Raw genomic sequence first — 16,707 nt, 5'->3', positions numbered from 1 at the left:
ACAATGGTGATAGGTCCCAAAGAACAGAGCTCAGCTTCTTGTAGTTAGGGTCTCTTACATCCTGCTTTACTCTTTTGTCTGGAGGCCCTGAGAATGAGGTGGGGGGAGACCCTAAAACTTTGGGAAACATCCAGAGACCTCAGAGGCAACCTACATTGCAGCAGGTTGGACTAGATGACTCTTGGGGTCCCTTCCAACTCTACAATTCCAGGATTTTATGATACTTTGCTTCCTGAGGCTGAACAACAGGCGGTGCTCCTGGAGTCAAGTTGCAGAAAACTCCACCAGCACTTCTTCCTGGGAGTAAAAGAAAATGAGAAACCACACACAAGTAAATATTTGGAGCACTTTCATGAGCATGGCTACTTCACTGGCCCCGTGATACCTGTCAATCCAAGTTATTAGGGAAGAGGGTGGCATTGCTGGTGTTCATTGCCTTTTCTTTTTCTTTTTTAACAATGTTTTATTGATTTTATGTACAATCTTAACAACAGAGGACGTTACAACCGAAATAAACCTTTACAACAGAATATTTTTGTACTAAATTCTTCTCAGATTTCCTTATTTTACTATTTTTTAACTTAAATCTTCTTCTTTTACCTCCTGGTTCTTAACCTCCTAAATTGCATATCTGTCCTCTACAATTTTCCAATTACCGCCTTATACCTCCCTTCCCCTTTACCCATTACTTCCCTTCACCCACGTGTGATCTTCTCTTCATACTGTTATTTCTTGTTGCGTTGACAGCTATTGAATTTGTTTTTCCATTTGTATTGTAATATTCTCTTGTATTCCTGCGTACTTCAGGCTACCGCATGTTAAATTTAAGCTCTGAAACCAAATCTTCTCCTATATTCCTGTACACATTCCCATTCTTTGTAAGTTTTTTGTTCCTTGCCTTTTCAGAGGCGTTTGTCTTTAACCAGCTACACAAACCCTCCTCTCTTCCCAGCCCTCAGATATAGAAAGGTTTTAAATGAGAGTCATAACATGGCGCAGGAAAAAGGGAGGACTGTTGTTTATCACAGGGATGGTACTGCCAGGCCACAAAGCACTTACCAGCGCAAAGCAAGTTCACCCTGGGTGCATTTTGTTAGGATCTCACGGATAGCATACACGCAGAAGACCTGGGCCACCAAGCCCCCCCCCCCCCCGGTAAGCCTCTGCCGGGTGTCTTCTGCCTCCAGTAGCCAGCTGTAACATGATCCAGGCTCCTTGGAGCCTGGACACGTTATCTGCAGAGTCCATTCCAGTGGTCAGCGTGGTTTGGCAGCAGCAGCAGCAGCAGCAGCAGCAGCAGCAAAGAACACACAGAGAGAAGTCCTTGCATATTTACAAGCGTTTATTCTAAAGCATCTCAGAAGATAGACCAAACGTGTCTGTCTTCACCAGCAAAGCAAAAGCAAGAGAACTAACATTACAATAGTACAACAAACGGAAATATACATCATGTGGCACATTCAACATCCTCTTCCAAGCCTGTTCCTTTTTAAGGTGGAACAGAATCTACTATGAAATCCTAACACTCACAAGTAAGACCCTGGAAGACTTATCTTCTTCCCGGCTGGGTTGGCACCTTTAACACTGTTAGACACCTATCATTCTAACTGGAAAGTTTCCCTGTTCGAAAAGATAAGAAGCTTTGGGATTTTCTCCGCAGATCTTGATAGCGGCAGGATACCAGAGAGCCAGATGTCAAGTGCTCCAACGTATTAGGGACGTGGAGCTGCAGTGTCATATGGGCAAAATGGACAAACATGCCACAATAAGAGATTTTTGGGAGAGGGTTCTCACCCGCAAATTACCTGGCAAAACTGCAAATACCCAAGTATAGACATTCCTTTACCTTGGCCAGATTTAATGCGTTGCCCTCCGCCCTGTTGCTAGGCAGGTATGAGGGTAAACCGTATGAGTCACGTGTTTGCCCATGTGGCTCATCGGAAGTGGAAACAAATTTGCATGTATCGCTGCACTGCAGTTTCTACGAGGATCTACGCCTGACCTTTATCACCCCAGCCTTACAAAAGCTTAAAAATGAACCAGAATCCCAATGTCGGAGAGCCTTGGTAGAAGACAAGGTCCCTGAAATTACGATCAGTGTTGCCAAATTCTGCGTAGCTGCTATTAGACGCAGGAAACAAGAGCTTTCCAATGTCAATACACAGGCCAATGCAAATATTTAATTTTATTTATGTCCTTTAACTTTAAAATGTTGTTACAGCCTAATTTGTATTGAAATTGTCCTCTGTTTATTTCTGTGTTATCCTTTGTTGACTAGTTGTATGAGTCGATTTGGTCTGTGACCGTTTAATAAAATTTGATTTGATTTGATTTAACCCTGGCAGAGACACATGCCTGACTGGCATGTTCCCTCCCTCCTGGTCGATCGTTCAGGAGCTTCAAAAGCTTTCTCCAGCCCGAACATCCCAGTGACTTCAGGAAACACAGTAACACAAGCATCCTGCCTCCGTCACGCCCGACTGTGGAATGAAAACATACACCATCATGTGATAGACAACAATCCCATGAATGCAAACACGGGGAATGAATCTCCAACACATTTTACAGAGATCATTTCTGTGAATCATTTCTGGGGAAATGCAATTGACTTTCAACAAGAGATGCTGTCTGGAAGAAAGATGGCTGTACCTCCCCTTGAAATTTAGAAACGGCACAATATTCCTTCTGGGAGAAACCGTTTGCGTGTGTTGCAAAAAAATTAAGTGGAAATCGCCTCCGTTTCTTAAAGGTGCAGGAGCCCGTACAGCGCCCAGGGAGGTCCCTACCAGTCAGAGGAAAATGACAGAGGGATATATATTAAAGCAAAGCGACTAGTAAAGCTGATCTTTATTGCAATAGAAATGTACTGTTGCAACAGGGTCCTTGCTCACAACACACACGAAGGAGGAGAACCCTGAACAAAGGCAAAACACACTTATCTACATTTTCATTACAGGTGGTTTCTCCCACTTCCCGCCTTCATGGGATTCACAGGATACGTCAAATGAGGGAGGCACATCGGTGAGATTACAGGTAAGTTTCATCAGACAAAGGCATTTTGTTAACACACAAATGTTTTCCTGTTTTCATCACTAAAGTGTGGGTGCATTTAAATGGGTTTCTGTCTGTGAGTCCCGCCCCTCCTATCCTGGCATTAATGGCTGCCCTTTGTTTTATGATTACAGGGACAGACATGCCAGAGGCGATACTCGGTGAAGTAATGGAAGGCTAAAGAGCCGGGCATCACTAGTTATGATCGGGCATTCCTGGCTCCTGTTGTTGTTTGGAGATACATTTATTGACAATTCTCGGAATGGGCATGTTGTGTATTGAGTCAAAGGATTTTATATCTGTATTATTATTGTCTGCATTTGCATTAGGATAAAGTAACTGCCTTTTGGTTCCAGAGGGTACAGCTACTATTGGTTCATTTAAGCTGCTGTATTTGGATCCTCTGTCTTATTGGTTTCCTCCAAAAGGCAGCACTGTGATTGCCTGATATTGTTCCCTCCAAAATGTATCCCTTTCTAGCTAGTTCCCTGTCCCTATAAATGTAGACTTCCTGCCCTCAGAGTCAGTCTTGTTTGCTTTAATAAAAAAGTGTTACTAGAGAACTGTCTCCAGCATATTATGTCAAGAGAGCTGAAATCACAAACCCCACGTGGTCACAACAGGGCAAATTTGTGAATGGATTGTGCTTTATGAATGACCCATTCAACGAAGTGATTCAGTTTATGGATTGGTGTGTTGGATCTGTAGGTGGCGCTGTGGATCTGTCAAACATGTCAAAGCAGGCAAGCTGTCAAGTTGCATTCCCATTTAACAGAGCAGGTACATTCAACACATATTGTCACAACAATATTACCATGCTACAGTTTATACAAACCACCTGCACAAACACTACAGGAAAAAGAAAAAGAAAGATACAGAGAAAAGGAGGGAAAAAAGTAAAGAATAAAGATAAGAAAGATAAAATAAACTTTTGATTGTTCTCAAAAAAAACCTGAGTCTCATTGTTATTTTGTACACAGTATCATATTATTATACCTTGTTTCCTTAATTTCATTCAGATTTTTTTTGTTTATTGTCTATACATACAAGGTCTGCCAGGAGATTTTTGCTATCACAATAATTTTTCATATATTCTTTAAATATTGTCCATTCTTTATTCACCTTCTGCACTGAGAACCCTCTAACTCTCCCCGTCATTTTTGCCAGTTGAAAATAGTCTAACATTTTTACCTGCCCTTCTGATTTTGTAGGTGTAATTTCACTCTTCCAATTCATTGCAACTAGAATCCTGGCTGCAGATGTTGCCTGCATAAAGCGTGGTCTTACTTCTTTCTTGATTTCTGTTGACATTATCCCTAATAACAAGGCCTCTGGTCTTTTTGTGAAAGGGAATTTGAATATCTTTTTAAATCTATATATATAGAAATGTAAAAATTGTGAAAGTGCGGGATCCACTTTTCTCCGTAACTGCTTGACCAATCGTCCTGAAATTTTGACACAACGATCCAGGCCACTCCCCGAGCGTTGTTAGAAAAAAATTCCCTCAAATCTCATACCTGGGTAGGTATAAACCTGTTTTTCCACAAAGTAAAACAGCGCCCTCAAGTGGAATTCCTCCCACAGTACACCCCCTCCCTTCCTGTGAAATCTACACCACACCCACAAACCAAATAATGACATCATCAACCAAGCAACTGAAACCACCAAGGCAGCCATTATCAGACCTCTAGGCCCCTACCAGGCTGCTAGGCCCCCACTAGGCCCAGGAGGGGGGCAGAGGGCGAGCGTCCGGACCGCAGGCCACAGGACGGTCTTTGTTTATGTAGGGCCCCTGCCAGGCCCCCACTAGGCCCGGGGGGGAGGGCGAGTGCCTGGGTCGCAGGCCGCAGCACGGCCCTTGTTTTATGTAGGCCCTTGTTTTATGTAGGATGTCACCCCCTCCCCCCCTGCACCTTTGAAGGGCCACCTTTGCAAGGAAACACTTGCCCCACCCCCAGCCCATAACAAGGCTCTGCTTCAGCTCTTCAGCCCCCCAGCTCTTCAGCCCCTCTTCAGGCTCTTAGAGACAAACGGAGTTTGTCACTGGTATGAGCTGTCATGTGCACGCACACTTCTTCAGATATACGGGTGAATAGGATAGTTTGGGGAGTATTTTAAAAAATATACTAAAATCAATTTACAAGCAGGGGTATTCCTATGAACAACAGTTAAATACAGGGAGGGATTAGAAGAGGGAAAGTAGGGTGGACTAATAAACTTTATATGATGTAGCAACGTTCAAAATACCATGGAAGGTCAGACTGGGAAGTCTGCACAGAAATTATGTATGATGGTAAAGTATGATGTGTAAATAAGAAAAATGGAAAATGCATAAACAATTTTTAAAGGGCTTTCTGGGGTCCTGAAGAGCTGCTGTTTCCCCTATCCCTTTTAATGTACTTTCCCCATTAGTGTTTCATTTTCTAGGCAGAAATTCCACAGGTTAAACCTTTTCTCCCTATGGCAATGCCATTTTGGTGGAAAGTTTTGCCATGGTGGTTCCCCCCCCCTCATTCTGTGTTGTGCCACACCTCCCCCACCCCACCCATGGCAACTAATTTGTGACTGGACCCTCCCTCCCTTCTCTGTCTCTTCCCTCCCTCCCTCCTTCCCTCTCCCTCCCTCCCTCTCTCTTTCATCCCTTCCATCCTTGTTTTCCTTCCTTCCTTCCTTCTCTCTCTTCCCCCTCCCTCCCCACCCTGCACTATTATTCTGTGGTAGCAGGACTGCCACTGCTTTGGAACATGTAGCAGAGATCATGGTTACAAGGAACAGGTTGGATGTGAAATACATCTGTGTTTGAAATATGATTGGCCGGGGGGGGGGGGGGGCGGGCGCCAGAAGGGCGCCAGATATGCTTAAGACGGCCCTGCTACCAGCCTTTCAGACCTGGAGGCTGTCAGCAGCCCAGCAGGTACAGAGGGGGTGACCTCACAGAGGACCAGGTAAGCAAAAGAGGGTAATATACCTATGACCTCATAGAGCCCATGAGGGGGGTTAAGCTGCTCCTCCCAAATAGCTACCCAGTGAAAGGGAACCACTGAGACTCTTCCATCAGATCCCGGGAGTTGATGAAGTGGATAATTTAAGAATTGGACTCGAAGGACCCTGTCAGGGTGAGTGAGGAGCCAAGCAAAGACCTCTCCCCTCCTTTCGATTCCCTCCTCCAAATGACCCCTGGGCTGGTTAGGGATGTGGGAAAACACACTAGCTCCACCATGACAAAGCCTCCTGGTTTTCTCCCTCCATGTTCCCCAATGAACTGTATTTCTTAAAAAAAGAAAACAAAACCCAGAAAGAGAAAGTGTTTTTTGACAATTTCCCCGAGAAGTCATTGAAGCAGTCTTGTTTTTTTCACAGTCAATATAATCTTTTATTTTATACACCTATACAAAAATGAAGCACCATTTTCAAAATACTCATCCCCCCCCCAGTTTTTCTAGCAACATATTCACATATGGTTCTGTCATCTGAGAGCTTCCTTGCAATCATTTTCTGGAGACAATTTTTTTTAACCATGTAGAAGGCAAAGTAAAGCGGGGAGAGGGAAAAAACCAAAACTGTATTCTCAAAGAGTGGTTTTTCTAATTCACCAGATCTTAACCTATTATAGCATTTGTAAGAATGGATTCCAAATATCCTTGAATTTATCCATGGCAAGTCTGCATTTATAGTTGTACATATTTTGTAAGTTTGTCTTCAATCCAATGGTAGAAGGAAGCCTCATTTTTATTTTTCCAATGCGTCAGTATCAGTCTTTTTGCCATGATAAGGTCATGGAGAGTCCACTCATATTGTCCTTTTGCACTGTAAATGTAAGATTATTCCATACAGTTCTGTTGATAGTTTCTATTAAAGGTAAAGGTAAAAGGACCCCTGACCATTAGGTCAGGTTTCTATTACCTTCTGCCAAAAATATTTCAATATAGGATAGTGAAAAAAACATACCTAGGTTTTGGGAAGCATTTTACCGATTGCATCTCCAACAATTAGATACCTTAGATAGCCCTTTTTAAAACAAATGTAATGGGTCCAGTATATTTGAAATATTATTTTTTGTTGTATGGACCTCAATTTACGGTCCAGAGAACCCCTGTTAAAGCACTTAAAACTGTGACCTCGAAACTGAGGTCTCTAATTCTTTATTCCATCCCACCCTCAATACCTGTATATCAAATTGGTTTCATAGAAACAAAGATTTATATATGTCGATGGCCCTTTTTTGTTGCATAAGAATTAATCAACTGCTTCAATATCTCTGGGGTCTCTGAGGCTGTAAAAGCTGCTTGTCTGTAGATGGTGGTTAGCAAGCATTTTATCTGGACATATTGCCATTGAGCATTTGTAGGTAATCTGTATTTGTCACTTAAGACAGAATATATATAAAATACATCCACTTCGTTTATCAGCTGGTCTAACATTAATACACCCAAATTCATCCATCTCTTCCATACAACCATTTCTTTTCCGATTTTTAGAGACGGGTTTCCCCACAAAGTCATTTTGTCATGGGAGAAATGGTAAAATTTATATTTTTTTGGACATGTGATGCTATATCGTTCGAACTGATGCTATTGTTTCAATAGTATCTCGAATATTAACGTATTTAGACCCGAGTGCCACCCATTTTCTTGCAGCCCTACATAGGAATATTCCAAGGTAGCTCAATTTGAACAGTTACTGTATTTTCATTTGTGGGTCTCCAGAATTGTGTACCTGACAGTAAATATGTCTTGGTGATACAGTTCTTAATCTAGGATCCCAAATCCTCCTTTTATCCTCCACCAGGGCCAGGGCTTTATTAGTGATGGCTCCAAACTAGTTGAATGCTCTGTCCCCTGAGACTAGGGCCCTGCGGGAATTGATCTCCTTCCGCAGGGCCTGAAAGACAGAGCCATTCCACCTGGCCTTCAATTTGAATTAGCCTGATCCTCCATTCCCTTTTCCCTTTCCTTTTTCTATGAAGAAACCCTTCTGGGACCCCAGATTTAAACTCTCCGCTGGTCTCCTTGCTGGCACTAGCAGGACCAACTTGGCCAGTTAGCCCTGGCGATCTCTTGATGTTTACTAAACTGGGTTCCCCCCCCCCCCACACACACACAAAAAAAAATGACCCTGAATTTTTTGAATGTTATTGACATGGATGCTACATTTATGTTGTATTTTATGCTGTTTCTAAGCTGTTTAAGTTGCTTTTAATCAATGTTTATATTTGCTGCGCCCGGTTTTCATATTGGGAAGGGCGGGGTATAAATTTATTATTATTATTATTATTATTATTATTATTATTATTATTATTATTAAATATTGTGAAATTATTTGCTCAGTATGTGAATTGGAATTTCTCTTAAGATATAAACTAGTCTAGGTATTATGTTCAGTCTAAAAGCATTGACTTTTCCCCACAGGGTCAGGTTCAATGACTGGCACCTGTCGATATCCATTGATACCTCATGATACATTTTGTTGATGTTTAATGATACTAATTTAGATAAATCTTGTGGTATTAATAACACACGGTTTACTCATGTTCAGCTTGTGGTCCACCAAGACCCCTGGATCCTTTTCACTTGTACTGCTAGTACCCTGTTTCTCATATTTTAAGACATACCCATAAAATAAGCCATAGCAGGATTTTTAAGCATTCAAGGAATATAAGCCATACCCCGAAAATAAGACATAGTGATAGGCACAGCAGCAATGCCAGCCGCGGCAGGAGGAGGAGGAAAAAAATAAGACATCCCTTGAAAATAAGCCATAGTGTTTTTTTTTTGAGGAAAAAATAAATATAAGACATGTCTTATAATATGAGAAACACGGTAAGCCATGTGTCCCCCATCTTCTGTTTGTGCATCTGGTTCTTCCTGCCTAAGTGCAGAATCTTGCATTTGTCCCTATTGAAAATCACTTGGTTAGCTTGGGCCCAGCTATGGAGAGTGCCCAGCTATGGGGCTGTACTCTTGAGTCTGGGTCGAGACAAATAAGGACTTGCTTACTAAACTATAGTCGCTCTTGTGTCTGATTCTGCCTTGGCCCTCATTCCCACACAGAACAACATGCATATGAGCAGGGCACAGGGCACCCTACTGCTGGCTGGCCTCATGACTTACATGGTGATGGGTGCCTTCGTCTTCGAGCTTCTGGAGAACGATAACTACAAAAAACTACAACGGGAAACATTTGACATGAAAGAGGAATTTTTTTTGAACTACACCTCTCTCAGCCCAGAAGAAGTGGAGATATACATACAGGTAAGTCATTACTTCAGCAAGACTAAAAGGGATGACCGTGGAATAACACCAGAGGTTAAGAGGTCAGAAGGTATATATGGGAGGAAATACAGTTTAGGAGGTGGGAATCGAGGTGGGGACAGAATCAGTGGCCAGAGTAAAGCCATAAGGACTCAAATTTCCTTCTGCATGTGAAATGTTATCCCCATGAAGGATTAGGCAAATTGATCGAGTGTGTGTTTTTGGAGGAAGGAGACCAAGAGGAAAATTTAATAAAAACGATTTAAAAACAAAAGATTTATGCATTGCTACGAAAGTGTATGTTTTTGGAGCAAGAAGACCAAACCCTCTCATGAACACCTCCCTCCTTCTCCTCTAATGGCAAAGGAGCCTACTTGAGAGGTGACGGAACTGAGTTCTAGAGAGTTCCGGCTAAAAGAAAGCCCTAGTTGGGATCCTGACAAGTCAAGACTTGTCTTCAAGTCTTGTGTAAGGAGTCTACTTTATCAATAAGCTTTGAGGGTGAAACCGCTGCATCACTCTCAACAACTCAAACATAGATCACAGTTTTCACTGGGAAAGCTTGGTGCAAACCACAGCAAGCACCCCTTGGAGTGCGGTCCTTTGCCTGGAAAGAGTGGAGGAAGAGTTAAGTGTGCATAAGCCATACTATGCCTATCAGTTTCTGGGGGTGACAAGTGAGGGGAGGGCTGTTGTGCTCAGGTCTTGTTTGTGGGCTTCCCATAAGCATTGGGCTGGCCACTGGGGGAAGAACATGCTGGACTGATCTAGAAGAATTTCCCTTCTGAATGCATCATGATTTGGTTAGCGTTATCTGGTGATAAATAGAGGAGGGCTATTCTTATTGTTGGAATATTCAAACTGAGTCTTGCCTTCAATTGCAGGCAGTGATAAAAGCTGTTCGGTTGGGAATTAATCCAATAAGAAATGATCCTTATTCACAAAGCCACTGGGATTTCGTTCATTGTTTCTTCTTCGTGGGCACTATGTTATCCACCATAGGTAATTTGGTTCTTCTTCTTTTTTTTAAAAAAAAATATTTATTAAATTTCCATTTTAACAATCCAATCAAACCATATTATATATTCCAAATTATACAAATTATCCAATAATCGAACAGTCCCAATATTATGCCTAATTATAAATTCTTTGGCTGACTTCCCAGGCTTCGAGATTGGAGGGAATCCTAATCACCTCATAGTTCTACTGCTTTTCATAATCATTACAATAATTCCCATAATCCAATCTGATGTTAATCCTTCATTATTTTCAACAGCCTTCATTCTACAAGTGAGTTGTCAAAACAATATATTTCTGTGTGGATTTTATGTCTTTTTTCTTCTTTATGCTCAAAGTCTGTAATCCAAGATTCCCCTCTGTAAATTTGATTCATCTCTTCACAAACTTCCACTGCAGGTGGCTGCCATGTTGACGGGCAGTCCAGATAGAATCAAATCATGGCGTCTGCCCAATGTTGTTCCTTAACCAGCTGCTATTCCAAGTGAATCTGGAAATACAAGTATCGGAGAGTAAAATATTACAGGTTTACCCCCGCCCCCAGTTATATAATTTGATTCAGCTAGCTGGTCAGTCTACTTTCAGTTTCCCTCCTGGCTCCCTGCCGAATTAATGCTGTGTCACAAACCTCCCAGGCAAATATTCAGAGCTCTTTGGCATCTCTCCAGTTGTTAATGAGAAGTCGCTTCTACTCCAATATAATAAATCAGGGAGTCTTTTGATCTTCTTCCAGGAAACCAAGAGTCGAAAGCCTTAATTTTCCTTTTTGTTGTTGCAGTCATTTCCACACAGTTAGTAATTATTAGAGTTGTTAAAGCCTTATTATATCAACAAATGCAAAAAATTTACTCTCGCTTGCTTTCATAAAAAATCTGGTAGTCGTTCCGTGCAGAGGGGATTTGCCAAATGTTACGGTATCACGTAGGCAAATATCGAAGTAAAGTAAATAAAGTTTTGCCACCCTTTCTGTTCCGTCAGACTGGCACCTCAGATGATAATCCCTTTTCCATTCAAGTCTTCAGAGGCTGAATTAATTAGCAGAGAAAATCCTCCCTCTTCGCTCGAAGCATGTCCATTGTTTAAATCCAATTTTTCGTCTTAAGAAATGGAGACTTGTCGCTCGTGGAGACAGCTTCGGGGAGTGCCAGAATCGCGCGGGGGCTTTCCATCGAGTGCCCCTCAGCCTCTTATTCCTTCCAGATTTGGGGCCAGGTATTGGGCGAGCGCAGATGAGACTGTTCCCTCCGGCCCTGGAGGGGTTTGGGAGGCTGCTTACTCCCATCTCAGCCTCTAATTACCCGTGTGAAACCGAGATGGTGGAATTTTCAGCCATTTCCCGTGGCATCTAGCCGGAAGTGACAATAGGAAATTTGGTTCTGGCTGGCTTCCCCCCGAAAATAATATGCAGGGCAGCCGACTGGTCTCGCTCACATCAATTGTGCTAAGCTGCAGGCTTTGCTTTTGCTCTTTCATCATCCTTCAAATCTCATCTTTGCATAGGATTGCCACTTCTTTCCAGTAAGCTACAAAATACACAAGAAACCACACGCCCTTTTTGTCTGGATGAATTCCTTCAATGCAGAAAACAATTCAGTGAATGAGCGGGAGAACCTACCCTGTTAGCACAGTTTAATCCAGAGCTTTCCAAACTTTTCATTTTAGTGGCACACTTTTACTACATACATCATGCATCATTCTGTGACACAGTAATTCAGTTTTACTAGCAAACTGGTGGTTAAACTAATCCTTTTCCAGTGTTTGCTCGACACATCTTTGGGTGTTTTTTAAAAGGGTTGCCATGGTGAGTCTCCATTTCACCCAATGTTTCACAGGTCTCCAAAGTAAATACCTGTACACTTGGCCTCTTGCATTGCATTTCAGGTCAGTTCTTCCACAGTGGGCCTGTCTGGTCCGAGAAACAGGAGGGAGACACTTGGAGCTCCCACATAATTATGCCCGGAGGAAGTTTCTTTGTTTGAAACTGTTAATTGCCCCAAGTGCATTGGCACAAAGGAAGTCATTAAGTGCAGTACATAAAATAAATACATTGGGCTGTATCCACGGCTGCCATTTTGGTCATGCACAGACCTCTGCTTGCACAGTGAAACTTATCCCTCTCCTCCTCACTGTACCCCTCTAAGCACCCACAAAGTCTGCGCCAGAGGGTATATGTATCCTCTGGAGATGATTTGGGGGTTATACAGGAGAGAGGAAAGGCAGGAACAGTCAGTCTCAATGTACAAGCTCTGTACATTGCTCTGTAACTTCCCTAGGTAATTGGCAGATGGACAGTTGTTGAGGTCCTTTGAAACCCATTTTTCATCTTTCAACAGGCTATGGAAACCTCTGTCCCCAAACGAAAGAAGGTCAGATCTTTTGTGTTATTTTTGCTCTCTTTGGAATCCCCTTCAATCTTATCTGCTTGAACTATATTGGCGTTTTAGTCTCAGGACTCTTCGAAAGCTTGTCAGAGAGACTGTATGGGAAAGAAGGCAAGGTAATTCAGTTACTTTATCTAGAGATGATTTCTAATCTTTCCAGTCACAAGACTGAGGTCAACATAGACTGCTGCTGCACTCAGGTCCTGTTTGCAGGATTCCTGTGGGGATCTGGTCAGCTTTGATGAGAACAGGATCCTTGACTAGATGGGCCCTTGCCTGATCCAGAAGGGCTTTCTTCTATCTATTATTTTGCATATACATATGCATATATGATCAGGAAGACAAGAATAAACTAGACATGTGCACTATGCCCTCTAAATAAGCGTGGAAGATTAACTCTTGCTCTGCCTTCAAATACGAATGAGAGAAACCACCACAGAGCTCGACCACCATAACTTGTGACATCAGCAGGAAACCGTGCTCCAGATGAAGTCTAACTAGGGTGGAATTATTATTATTTATCTGTTAATGCAGCCTAAAATCACAGTGATGGCTGTAGGTCGAGAGAACTGAGCTCTGTTGCATCAAACCTGCCTCCCCCCCCCTGAAATATACTCGGAGTCGAGAGTGAATTTCATGCTCTTTATTCAGCTTGAAGTAGCAAAAGGAGAAGAAGAGAAGGAATGGCTCTTGCCCCAAAACATCTGCTTATATACATTATTTACCCAATAGGCCTTGCGTGATTGGCTACTTCAGGGCTGCACCTGTAGGCCAATCAGGTTGCGGATTCACTTCCACCTGGAGCTGGATTGGGTGGCTCCTGCGGACCAATTAGACTGTTGCATTCTGGATCCTATTGTTCTTGGATTCAGCTCAGTACATAACACCCCCCTCCCCCCTTTATCTTTCAGAAAACAGCAAGATACATTTTCCTGTTCGTGGGTATGGGAATTATAACGTTTCTTATTTTGCCATCGCTCTTCTTTCAATGGATGGAGGGCTGGACTTTTCATGAAGCTATCTATTATTCATTTATTACACTCAGCACCATTGGCTTTGGAGACTATCTCATAGGTAAGGCTTTCAAAATACTTCGATATTGTGGGCTTAACTGATTGTACAGATAAAGCTAGGTCACTGGTGGTCTCAAGGTACTGCTGGCAATCAATCTGTTGTACTGAAGAATATGAAAGCTCAGGTGAGGTTTCCAACAAAATGATGGCTTGCAATGATTTGGTACCCAAACCATTTTTTTAAGTTTCTCAAGGACAGATGATCAAGGGTCTGGAAACCAAGCTTTATGGGGATTGGTTGAAGGAGCTGGGTATGTTTAGCCTGGAAAAGAGGAGAGTGAGTGAAGATATGATAGCCATCGTCACATGGAAGAGGGAGCATGCTTGTTCTCTCCTGCTCTGGAGGGGAGGACTCAAACCAATCTCTTCAAATTACAAGAAAAGAGATGCTGATTGAACATTCAGGGGGGAATTATGACAATAAGAGCTGTTCAGCAGTGGAACAAACTCCCCTGGGAGGTGGTGGACTCTCTTTCTTTGAATGATTTTAAGCAGAGGTTGGATGGCCATCTGCCATGGATGCTTTCCTTAAGATTCCTGCATTGCAGGGTGTTGGGCTAGGTGCCTCAAACATGAAAGAAAGAAAATGCTCAGCAAGTTTTCCTGGGCAGTGATTTTGCACAATTCTCTTAGCTAGCAACTGCCACAACTGCTGCCTGTGACCAACAACTGGAACAAACTGTTGCCAACAAATGTGGGATGAAAATAAACCAGAATCTTTTTTGGTATCAATTGGCTCCCAGTACGTTTCTGAGCAAAGCTCAAAGTGCCGGTGCTGACCTTTAAAGCCCTAAACCGCCTCAGCCCAGTATTACATGAAGAAGCATCTCCCCCCGCCCTGGACATTGTTCACCCCGGACACTGAGGTCCATCACTGAGGGCCTTCTGGCGGTTCCCTCCCTGCGAGAAGTTAGGTTATAGGGAAACAGGCAGAGGGCCTCCTTGGTGGTGGCACCCTCCCTGTTGAACACCTCCCCATCAGATGTCAAGGAGATAAAGAACTACACAACCTTTAGAATTCATCTGAAGGCAGCCCTGTATAGGGAAGTTCGAAATGTTGTATGTTTTATAATGTTTTGAAATATGCTAGAAGCCTCCCGGAGTGGATGGGGAAACCCAGTCAGATGGGTGGGGTACAAATATTATGATGATTATTATTAAGCAGGAAGTTATAGGATGTGCACCGATTGGAAATGTGGTAGCGCAACCAGGATCAAACAGCATCATGAGCCCAAATCATCATGAACAGGCAATAATAAGGACATTGGCAGTTTCCTGTGTTTGTCTTCCCACAATTCAGTAGTAAAAAGGTAAAGGGACCCCTGACCATTAGGTCCAGTCGCGACCGACTCTGGGGTTGCGCGCTCATCTCGCATTATTGGCCGAGGGAGCCGGCGTATAGCTTCCAGGTCATGTGGCCAGCATGACAAAGCCGCTTCTGGCAAACCAGAGCAGCACATGGAAATGCCGTTTACCTTCCTGCTGTAGCGGTTCCTATTTATCTACTTGCATTTTGACGTGCTTTTGGACTGCTAGGTTAGCAGGAGCTGGGACCAAGCAACGGGAGCTCACCCCGTCACAGGGATTCGAACCGCCGACCTTCTGATCAGCAAGCCCTAGGCTCAGTGGTTTAACCACAGCGCCACCTGGGTCCCAATAATTCAGTAGTAGAAATGTGTTTAAAATGTATGGTGTGAACATGACCTAATGAGGTTTGAATAAACTGAGTTGACGGCTTCTTTAAATCGCCTCCTAACACATTATTGTTGCTTTTCTGTTTGTCTCCAGGGATGAATCATGACAGAAAGTATTTTCAGGGCTACCGGATGCTCACAGCCATTTGGGTCATCACTGGTCTGGCCTGGATTGCTGTGCTGTTTGAACTGGTATCGTCATTACTGGCACCTGAGGAGCCACAACAAAGCTCACAAAAAAAACAGTAGAGGGCAAAAATAACACCGTCCCAAAGGAGTCAGTCTGCTACATGTTCACTGGAGAAGAATCTAACATTTCATTCAGGTGGAGACTGACATAAAAATCAGTTGCACTCAAGGGCTTCGGTTGAGCTTTTTATAATTCTATGCCATTGTGACATTCTGCTGATTTCCTAGAAACTCACTAGTTGCTCTTTAAGTTATGCAGTTCCTAATAAACTGTGAAATAGCCGGGGATTCTGCAGCCAAGAGGGGGAGGGTGGGTCTTACTTGGATTCTCAAAACTGGAATGTGTGCAGAGGAGAGCAAGATGATCAAGGGTCTGGAAACCAAGCCTGATGACGAGTGGTTGATGGAGCTGGGTATTTTATTCTGGAAAAGAGGAGACTGGGGGAAATATCAGAGCCATCTTCAAATATATCAAGGGCTGCCACATGGAAGAGGGAGCATGCTTGCCTTCTCCTGCTCTGGAGGGGAGGACTCAAACCAATGGATTCAGGTCACAAGAAAGGAGATTCCAACTAATCAGGAAGAACTTTCTGACAGTAAGAGCTGTTCAGCAGTGGAATGGTCTCCCTCAGGAGGTGGTGGACTCTCCTTCCTTGGAGGTTTTTCAGCAGAGGTTGGATGGCCATCTGTCATGGATGTTTTAATTGAGATTTCTGCATTGCAGGGGGTTGGTGGGAGGTGGTGGAATTTTCTGTCTTGAGGACCACACTGGCCTTTGCCTTCCAGTGAGCACTGCACACCCTCACGTGTGAATGCCTACGTGCGCGCACACACAGGCAGACATGCACAGAGACACAACCTCTCCCCACACCAGAGCAGTGAAGACCAGCTGAGGTGGAGGTGGCAGCTGCACCCCAACTCATCAAAAGATAGATGGGGGGGGGTGCAAGCTGCCCCTCCCAGGACATCCCACCAGGGCGCTGAGCCTCACCCACTATTTATATATATGTGCCATTGCCAAAAACAGTGGAGGGTTCTGAAGGGCCAGGAA

General features: G+C 43.4%; 1 protein-coding gene across 1 annotated transcript; it reads left to right on the top strand.

Moving 5' to 3' along the window:
- Nucleotides 1-9,107: 9,107 nt before the first annotated feature.
- LOC118097871 (potassium channel subfamily K member 16-like) lies at nt 9,108-15,716 on the top strand. Its single transcript, XM_035141160.1, has 5 exons — nt 9,108-9,302; nt 10,187-10,304; nt 12,653-12,816; nt 13,612-13,774; nt 15,562-15,716. Exons 1-5 carry the CDS (start codon nt 9,108-9,110, stop codon nt 15,714-15,716), a joined length of 795 nt encoding a protein of 264 aa, XP_034997051.1.
- Nucleotides 15,717-16,707: the final 991 nt, after the last annotated feature.

Source organism: Zootoca vivipara, chromosome 1 (genome assembly GCF_963506605.1).
Source record: "Zootoca vivipara chromosome 1, rZooViv1.1, whole genome shotgun sequence".
Classification (NCBI taxonomy): Eukaryota; Metazoa; Chordata; class Lepidosauria; order Squamata; family Lacertidae; genus Zootoca; species Zootoca vivipara.
Note: the sequence above shows the minus strand (reverse complement) of the source record. Positions and strands in the feature narration are given on the sequence as shown.